Source organism: Gracilinanus agilis, unplaced genomic scaffold, assembly GCF_016433145.1.
Source record: "Gracilinanus agilis isolate LMUSP501 unplaced genomic scaffold, AgileGrace unplaced_scaffold41451, whole genome shotgun sequence".
NCBI lineage: Eukaryota > Metazoa > Chordata > Mammalia > Didelphimorphia > Didelphidae > Gracilinanus > Gracilinanus agilis.
Genome location: NW_025375191.1, coordinates 1 through 9,013, shown reverse-complemented (window position 1 = coordinate 9,013; position 9,013 = coordinate 1). Strand labels below are relative to the sequence as shown.

The 9,013-nt window shown below is 44.3% G+C and overlaps 1 protein-coding gene across 3 annotated transcripts; it reads right to left on the bottom strand.

The window, feature by feature from the left end:
• Positions 1 to 773: 773 nt before the first annotated feature.
• Positions 774 to 8,340, bottom strand: WDR77 (WD repeat domain 77). 3 transcript variants are annotated; one of them, XM_044684067.1, is made up of 11 exons: positions 8,203 to 8,340; positions 7,929 to 8,114; positions 6,326 to 6,467; positions 5,941 to 5,990; positions 5,194 to 5,264; positions 4,867 to 4,921; positions 3,776 to 3,847; positions 3,167 to 3,295; positions 3,008 to 3,026; positions 2,620 to 2,688; positions 774 to 1,902 (listed from the first exon to the last, which is right to left on the bottom strand). In XM_044684067.1, exons 1-11 carry the CDS (start codon positions 8,330 to 8,332, stop codon positions 1,743 to 1,745), a joined length of 1,083 nt encoding a protein of 360 aa, XP_044540002.1. In that variant the 5' UTR covers positions 8,333 to 8,340; the 3' UTR covers positions 774 to 1,742. The 3 variants fall into 3 exon arrangements, with proteins under 3 accessions (XP_044540002.1, XP_044540001.1, XP_044540003.1); XM_044684066.1 differs by lacking the exon at positions 3,008 to 3,026 and having other exon boundaries at positions 3,187 to 3,295; XM_044684068.1 differs by lacking the exons at positions 3,008 to 3,026; positions 5,941 to 5,990; positions 6,326 to 6,467 and having other exon boundaries at positions 3,187 to 3,295.
• Positions 8,341 to 9,013: the final 673 nt, after the last annotated feature.

Below are 9,013 nucleotides of genomic sequence, written 5' to 3'. Positions count from 1 at the left end.
TATACACACACACACACACACACACACACACACACATATGTATATATATAGTAAACAAATCACTACTGATGTGTGAGGCATGTCTGCTGGCAGAGAACACCAACGTCTTGGAGCAAAAACCAAAAATTGATATAAAAGGGGTGACCAGGTGGCTTAATGGATAGAGAACCAGGAGGTCTGGTTCAAATCTGGCCTCAGACCACTTCCTAGCTATGAAACCCCAACTGTTCAACCCTCACCATTTTTCTTTCTACCTTGGAATCAATATTTATTATCAATTCTAAGAAGGCAAAGGTTAAGAAAAATTAATACAAAACAAGAAATATAAGAAAAAATGTGGCCTGCAAAACAATTCCATCCTGAACTTTAAAAAACAAGCTATTGAAGGTGAAAGATGGACAGAGAAACAGATATTGAGACCAATTTCCTAAAAAGGTTTAATCAGCACAAATCAATTGCCAGTCAAGGTCAAGTGGTCATCAAGCAAAGAGGCTAGAAGGTGTTCTATCAAGAGGATTCTTGTTTGGCTATCTTTTGGCCTACATAGTCAATAAGCCTCTTTTCCAACTCACAGATACTGTGAATTTTATTAATGAAGATTGAACAAGGTTAACTGATGTGCCTGAGAAGACATGACCTGTGGCTAAGGCACACTAGGAGAAGTCAAACTAGATTTCTTCTCTCCAGTGCTTTCTGGAGTCACATCAAGAGGATGTGTGCCTTCTCTCCACTACAACACACACAAGTTTTAAAACACACACATACACACACCATGAAAAACAGAACCCGAAATGGAGAATTTTATTTTGCTAAGTCATATCAGATTCTCCACTGGGATGGCGCTTGGCAATAAAATTTCTTCTCCTGACATGGCAAGGCAACCCACCTCCTAAAAGCAGAGCAGCCTCAGGAGGCAGTGGTCAGGGCAGTTTGGTACTGGAGGAGCAGCTCCCAAAGCCCTCACTGGAGTCTATCAGTTTTCTGGCTTATGTTCAAGTGTCCCTTGCCCACAATTTCCCATCCTCTCCCCAAATCCCTCTGGATCCCCACTAAACCAAATCCAGCCATCCCCCCTGGCATCTAACCAAAGGAAAAAAATCTGGAATTAGTCTCTCATCATTAGGAGAAGGTAGTAAGGCCTCTCCTGGAGTGTTGTGGCTATACTAGAGAGGTTCCCAATGACCTATGAAAAACAGGTCGTTCTCCTTCCTGCTCAGCCAAGGAAGGATTCATATTAAGGGAAAGAAATTACCCTAGGCAACTGAGGCAAGAGGCTCTCTTACTGTTAAAATGTTTCCCATGTCTGTCTCAGATCTGTAATTAGAATAACCCAAAACCTCAAAGGGCAAATGAGGAAACTCATTCCTAGGACATGGGGATGCCCAAATCTCAGATGATTCCCAGGATTTTGCAAATTCCTTATAACCTGAAGGAAAGGAAACCAAGAGACACTTTCCTACCCCTTTATATACTTTTTAAGAGTGAGGAGGAACAAGGGGAGGTCATTAGATGTGGGAACAGATGGTCCAAATTATCATTTAAAAAGAAATTTAAATAGAATCTAAAAAAATAAACAACTGTCTCCCTATGACTCTACAGGATCCCAGGCAGAGAAGTTGGTGCCTCCACTGCTCAGTTCTAATAGATCAAACCTGCTACAAACAGGACTTATCTTCTCATCAACCAAGGAGTAGGTAGATTAGGATTTGTAGCAGTTTTGCCTTTTTTGTCTCAAATCCAATCTATTCTATGGCACTGTTGGAAGCAGGAACTGTATTGGACTCTGAGGACACAGTGTGGTGGATGACCTGATGGTCCCAGCCCACAGTCGTGAGCAGATACTGGTTGAGGGGAGACCATGTAGCATCTCTCACAAAGTCTCTGTGGGCTTCACTTTTGAACCTGGAAAAGAAGAGACCATGGACTTTGAGCATTATGTGAAAGGATTAAAAGAGAGAAGCCCAATTTATCTGGATCTAGAATACATTATTTGTAGAGGGCATATTATACTACCTTACAATATCTACTGGCCATACAATCAAAGAGTTTTTAAAAATCTTTAAAATCAAAGAAGTGTGTTTGGATTATCTTATCTAACTTCATCATTTTATAGAAAAGGAAACGTGAGACGCAGAAGAGGAAAGTAATTTGTCTAATGTCACAAAGCCAGTGGCAAAATGAGAGCTAGAACTTGGAGTCCCTGGTTCCCATCCATGGATCCTGCCTCAAAACCAAACTATTGCTCTTCATTTGTATGAACACGGCATGTGAAAGTATATATGTGCACATGCATTTATCTCTTTAAGAGGAAGAACCTCTGAGACTCTTGCTGAGACACATGCTGGGAAAGCTCTAGGAGTCAATCCCTCTCACCCCTCACTAAAAGAAAATGTTGGTATGAAGCTGGCCCTGGTACCAAGAGGCTTCTTTCTTAATCCTATCTGACATAGGTGATGAGGAGAGACCTCCCAATTGACAATGGGCTTTTTTTAAAGGACACCTAAACTTCTGCTTTCTGAGATGCTTCTAATGATGGTACGGACCTGAGCAATCATGCTGGCTAACCCATACCCTAATAGGAACCCCTGCATCAGACCAATGATTCCATTTTCTACTTACACTTCTGCAAGGCAAGTGTCAACCACAACTACAGAACAATCTTCACTGAGGGATGCCAGGAGGGGACAACTGTTAAAGAGAGAAAAGGCAAGAACAAAAGAACTGGCAGCAGCCCAAACAAAACCCTTGTCCTCTTGGCCTCCCCCCACTACCCCAAATGAGGTGTTGGGACACCATTCCAAGCCTTCAACAAGGTATCAGGAAAGCTGGGGAGGGGTTAAGGGGAGGGAACTAGGAGAACTGAGGATAGATTCTTGGGCCTAGCACCCTGCCTGAAGCTTCAACTGCACCAAAGTTTCCCCTGCTGACCCAAACATAAGTGACTACCTAGGAGGGATGGAGCAGACTTCCCAGGCACCCTTAACGACACATCTACACACCAAATAACTGGTCCTGGGAGGGCTTTGCTCAGTTTTCACAGTAAGAGAAGTTTGGGCCTCAGAGACCACCTGAACAGCCAAGAGACAAACCTTGTTTCTAGAGTTCTGCCTGTGAACATCTACCCCTTTACCCCTATTAACAATACACAGGCCACATATGTGGCCACCAGGGTAAATAGACCAGTACCTGTCTGGTGACCAGACCAGCTTTGTGACACTCTGGGAGTGTAGAGTTAAGGAATGGATATTGTCAGGGTTCTTGAGGTCCACAAGGAAGACAGAGCCATTCTCATCACCTATAGGGAATAAACCAAGATGTCATGTGTATAAAGGCTCTCAGCATTATTCCTGGCCTAGAATCAATATTGAACTACTCCCTTTTCTATGGTGCTGGCTTTGTGGGTCCCATGGGTCATTTCAAATCCAAACTAGCCACTTAACCAACTTCTGCCCACCTCACATAAGCCCTTTTATCTGTCAAAAGCTTCCATGTGGTCAAGAGGCAATAACATAAGAGAGCAAACAATCATGAAGGAGAGGTTGTTGTGGAAAGAAGTCACAGTGCTTTTTTCCAAAGCCTGGCCCAAATCCATCCCATGTTTGCTTCCCTTTACAGGTCCAGAACCTATCATAAATCATGGACAATCAAACTCCCTTCTATTCCCAGACACAAAAATACAAGAGGTAAGGATGGCTACTGCCAAAGACCATAAGAGAATGACAACCTCTGCACCAGAGCTCAATATCCTCAAGGAACAAGCACCAAATTTCCTTACCAAAAGCAAAAATTTTGCTCTTCTTAGTATGCCAGGCCAGTGAGGTAGGAAGGTGATGGGGGACACTTTGGCCTGAGAAAATGAGAACAGCAGAGAAAAATGAGCAAAACCAAGAGAAAATTGTATTTGGTAACAGCAATATTGTTCAAAGGATAACTGAATGACTAACTAGACTATTCTGAGTACTATGAAGATTCAATTCAACTGCAAAGGACTTATTTTTTTTTTTTAATTTTTTTTTTAAAACCCTTAACTTCTGTGTATTGGCTCATAGATGGAAGAGTGGTAAGGGTGGGCAATGGGGGCCAAGTGACTTGCCCAGGGTCACACAGCTGGGAAGTGTTTCAGGCCGGATTTGATGCAAAGGACTTATAAAAGAAAATACTATCCACCCTCCAAAGAAAGAATTGATATATGGAAGTACATACTATATGGTTATGCCTTTTTATCTATCTAGTTGTATTCACTATATAGACTACAACTAGTCACTATACACACACACACACACACACACAAACACATAAACACACACACACAAAATCTCAAATGTTGGTCTTCTCTAATGTAGGGTTAAGAGGGAGAGAGAGGTAGATCATTCACAACTTGAAATATAACCAAAAAATAAAACATATTCATTCTCCTCTGATCCTACACTTCTAAGATATCAGTGAAGTAAGATTAATTTGTACAAGAATCTCCTTCCCTTCTACCCTAATGTGACTTAGTCCAATCTCTTATCCACCTATTTATTTGTGGTAAATGAGATGGACCTATCCAGGAACATGGCAATCCTCTTTCTCTGGCACCTAGAGAGACTGTATTAACAGAAACCTAGAGCAGAGATCCTGGCAAACTACAGGACAAATCCCCAGCATCCAGTTTTTATATAGTCTTCTTGAGTTAAGAATTATTATTACATTTTTGAATAATTCTATTATATTTTAAAATGTTAAAAACATTCTTAATTCCCAGGGCCATATAAAACAAGTGGTTGCCATAGTTTACCCTATAGAAGACAGCAGAGAAAGGCTGTCACTATGAAAGACCTGATCTTTGACAGCCAAACTCATCAGGCCACCATTCAGACTCACCAATATGTGTAGCTGGCTTGGGTAACCGGATATCCCAAAGTAAAATTCTATTGTCCTAGAAGTAATAAGAGAATAAAGTACTTCATGGTCAGCCCAGTGTAATGGAAAGAACACTACATTTGAAAACAGAAATCATGAGTTCATGTCCCAGCTCTGACACTACCTAAGGTGACGATAAGCATTTCCCCCTTCCTTTAGCCTATCTTTCTTCAATGGTAAAATAAGGTCTTTCCCAGTTCCAAATCTTGAAATTTACGACCCTAGGTTCAAACTGTACTGAGTCTACTAAACATTTTAGAAGTGACCAAGGGCAGGGAGCCATCTCACCTCGCTGCATGACAGGAACAAAGACTCCTTAAGGGGAGAAGCAGCAACACAGGAGACTTGGCCAGAGTGAGCTAGGAAGGAAAGAAACACTCTAGAAAGAGTAGACAGCACCATCACAACCAGGCATTAGCAGAAAGGTCAGACCAAACTGGATAACCAGAAAAAAAACTACTTGGCCCCAATTTGGGATTCTCAATTATCATGGTTTAAAAATGTGAATAAGATACAGGTAGAACTGGGATTAATAAGAGAGCTACTGAACAAGGACAATTGTCCATCAGTTGGGAAGGAAGCCTTGGCTTTGGAATCAGAGGATGTGAGCTATAAGCCCTCCTCAGCTCCTTCCTACTACATGAATTTTGGCAAGCCACTAGTCTCCTTGGGATTTTGTTTCCTTCTGTGAAATGAAGATTAGGCCACATGGTCTCAGAGATCTTGTCCAACTCAGATCTCTCTGGGATCCTCAGTGGCTCCCCTGAAGGAAGTGTTGAATGACGAAAGAAAACTTTGGCAAGGCTTCAGACAGAAGACCCAAGCTTTAGGATGTGAAGGGCACTAGAAGCATGATGCAGAGGCTGAGTATAGAGAAAATATCCTTTTCCTTGAAGGAGGAATATATGTGATTTCCTAATGGTCCAAAAGACTCTGTAGCTTTACCTATGAACATACACTGCTTTTAGCATGCTAATCTCATCTGGAAATTCAAAAGACCAATACAAGCAAGATGGAAGGGAAGGCACAACTCACCTCTATAGGAGCTTAGCACTTTCTCTTGGCCAAGGTCCCAAAGTTTTATGCTAAGGGGAGAAAAAAATTGCATTCATTCCTAAACATAAAAGTTTAAAAAGCACACACTCAAGTACAGACACTAAAATATAGTTTAAAAAAATTCAAGGTTTCCACTTGACTCAATTCTTTGCCTGAAACATTCATGCTAAAGTCTATTATGATGACCTATAGAACTATAGGCCATTAATTTCTAAGATATCCCTGTGTTTTGAATGTATTACTTATTATCCCAGGTTCTTTAATTAACAACTAACAAACTTAAAACTTATATGATTTAATAGGGCCAAAAGGAGAAAAGAGACACCAGCAAAGACAACAGGTGAGAAAAAAAAGAGGTACCCACCAGAAGTCTTTGCTGCCACTGACAGCCTGTGTGCCAGGGAGTAGGACACTGACACTGGTCACTATGTCATCATGCTCATATTTGCAGAACTTGCTGACGATGAGTGTTTCAGAATCATCTAGTTCCCATAGTTCCACAGCACCTAGAAGATGTGGGGGCTGGAATTATATCAGGTCTACAATTCACAGAACAACAAAGGTCATTTCTAGGACTCTGGAAACCCTTTGTCCTACACACAACAAAGTGAAAGAGTTACTCTTCAGAAGTGAAACGTCAGAAAGATGGTGGCGATTCCCATCATCTGAGGTTGAAACTATTTCTCCTATCATATGATTTTATATTAGTGCTCTTTTACCCCTAGAATAGCAATATAATAAAAAAAAAGGAAGAGGAATAGAAATTGAGGGGGTTTCCTTCAATTGGGGAATAGTTAAACAAGTTGTGGCATATGATTGCGATGGACTATTTTGAAAAAAGTAATGATGAGGTTAATTTTTTTAATATAGAAAGACCTATATGAAATTATGAAGAACAAAATGAGCAGAACCAAGGTAACAGCAACAAAAATAATTTGAAAAATAACTATTAATGTCCACCTCCAGAAAATGAACCAATAAACAGAAACATTAATGACACAGTATATGTGTATATATGTATTCATTAAACATATATAACATATAGATGCATAAGTGTATTTACATATTTGGCAAATGATGCCCTCTCTAATGTGACTGGAGAGGGCCAGGGGGAGATATCTGGGAACTTTAATGTAATAATTTAACTTTTTTTAAAAAGCAGAAGAAAGGATAGAATGGAAGATGATTACCAGTCTTCAGATTTTAGTGCAGATAACTTGTCCAGAATGGTTATTCAATTTTACCTGGGTAGGGGACCAGGGAGGATGAATGATGCATACCAAATAAGGCAGAAGTATTCAAACAAGAATACTTATTGTGAATTGTCTCTGAAGCCCCATTTCTATCTATCCAAGTGAGAAAATCTCAACTGAAAATTATCATCCTGCTAGAGGACAGAGGAAGCAACCCATTTCACTCCTCTATTTAGAACCAGGGGATCAGGCCTATAGAATGTTACACGAGCTGTTATTGCTTTGTCAGTTGGTTTCACTTAACTGTTTTCCCCTGTTATAAGGGAGAATTCTACGTGGGAGGGGAAGTCATAGTGAAGTGATTTGTGGTGTAGGAAGCCAAAATGCATCAATAAAACATTTGTTCAAAATCTCAGCCAGAAAGCTTGGTATCCAGTTAGAAAGTGCAGGTAACAGGGCTTGCTTGTTCGTTAAGACTAGGAGCAGAAGGCCCTGAAGGAAACAACCTTTATTGGACAAGGAGCTCCTGGAGGGAAGGAGCTTGGGTTTTCTTCTTTCTAGACCCAGAGCAAGCCTGGCATGGAGCTTACCGCAGGTGGGGGACATTGAATTTAACAAACTTTCCGTCCCACCCTTCCGCCGAGATGCTCCGAGTTCAAACCCCAGCTTCGGCCTTGCCTGGACTTAGGGACGAGCCCCAATCCCGCCTGGGGTGACCCTGCCCCTCTCTAGCCCCATGCCGAGGGGCCACCCCCACCCCCACGGGGAACTCACCCGAGTCGGAGGCCACAAGGATGCCCCGATCCCCTACCCAGGTCAGGTCGGACAGCCCGGCTTCGGTCTGGACTCCGGCTGAACAGAAGCCCTCGTTGGGGGCCGCGAGGGGGTCCTTGAAGAGCCACAGAGAGCCGGCCCAGCTACGGCCGCTGAGGCTGGACGCGCCCAGAAGCAGGGAGCCATCTGCGGGGAGAGCAGGCAAGCCGTCAGCGGAGGAGAAAGGGACACGGGGGCGGGAGCAGGCCGGGCCCGGGGCCGGGGTCGAGCTCACCAGACCGGTAGCGCGCTGCCTCCAGCTGCCGCTCCATACATGCCGGCGCGTTGGGAGGTAGGTTCCATTCTGGAACGGGACGAGGAATGGACGATATTGACGCCGACGGCGACGACTCCTCCTGCCGCATGTCCGTGGCTCCGGATCCGGTTCTAGTCCGCACGCAATCCCAGCCTCCGCTCCCCACGTGGTGTCCACTCGGGCTCCCCGCCCCTCTCCAGCCGAGAGGCCAATGCCCCTACTTCTCGCGAGACCTGTTTCCCCACCCCGCCCTCTTCTGTTTGCCTGTAACCTCCGAGCTCTAGCTAAGTACTTTACAGATCCTCTCATCCCCTTTCCCCACCTCCGCTTTTGGGTGGCCTGTTTGCTCTCGCGACAATTAGGATTCGAGCCGGGAAAGGCGCAGATTGGACGAATAAGCAGAGCGAAAGCCCGCCTTCTCTCGCGAGGTTTGCCTTCCTCCATCTTAGTGCGGAGGCTGACAGGTTCTCTCTCCCCCAGGGTCACTGGGACACTTGAGGCGGCTAAACGGATCCGCTCCCACTATGCTGTCCCGGCTGGCACTGCATGCCGCTGGCGCCGTAGGTGAGGAGCCCAGGCCGGAACGCGCGGGGACGCAGTTGGGAAGGAGCAGCAGCCACAGCGGGGTCTGGGGGTGGGGTCCTGTAGGGGTCGCGGGGAGCCGCGGGAAGGGTGCGGGTAGGGAGGTCTGGGACCGCGACCCACCGCTGACCCTAGGTCTGTGTCCCCGCAGCTCCGGCGCTCAAGAACGCGGCCCCGCTGGCTCCAGGGTAAGTACAGCTCGCTGCAC

What these genes read in the sequence shown, in the direction of transcription:
- WDR77 (XM_044684067.1), bottom strand. Translation starts at nt 8,332, where the DNA reads ATGCGGCAGGAGGAGTCGTCGCCGTCGGCGTCAATATCGTCCATTCCT. An exon ending in CCTTGTGGCCTCCGACTCGG is followed by an intron (nt 6,468 to 7,928) that starts GTGAGTTCCCCG and finishes CACATCTTCTAG; the next exon opens with GTGCTGTGGAACTATGGGAA. An exon ending in TGTTCCTGTCATGCAGCGAG is followed by an intron (nt 4,922 to 5,193) that starts GTGAGATGGCTC and finishes TATTACTTCTAG; the next exon opens with GACAATAGAATTTTACTTTG.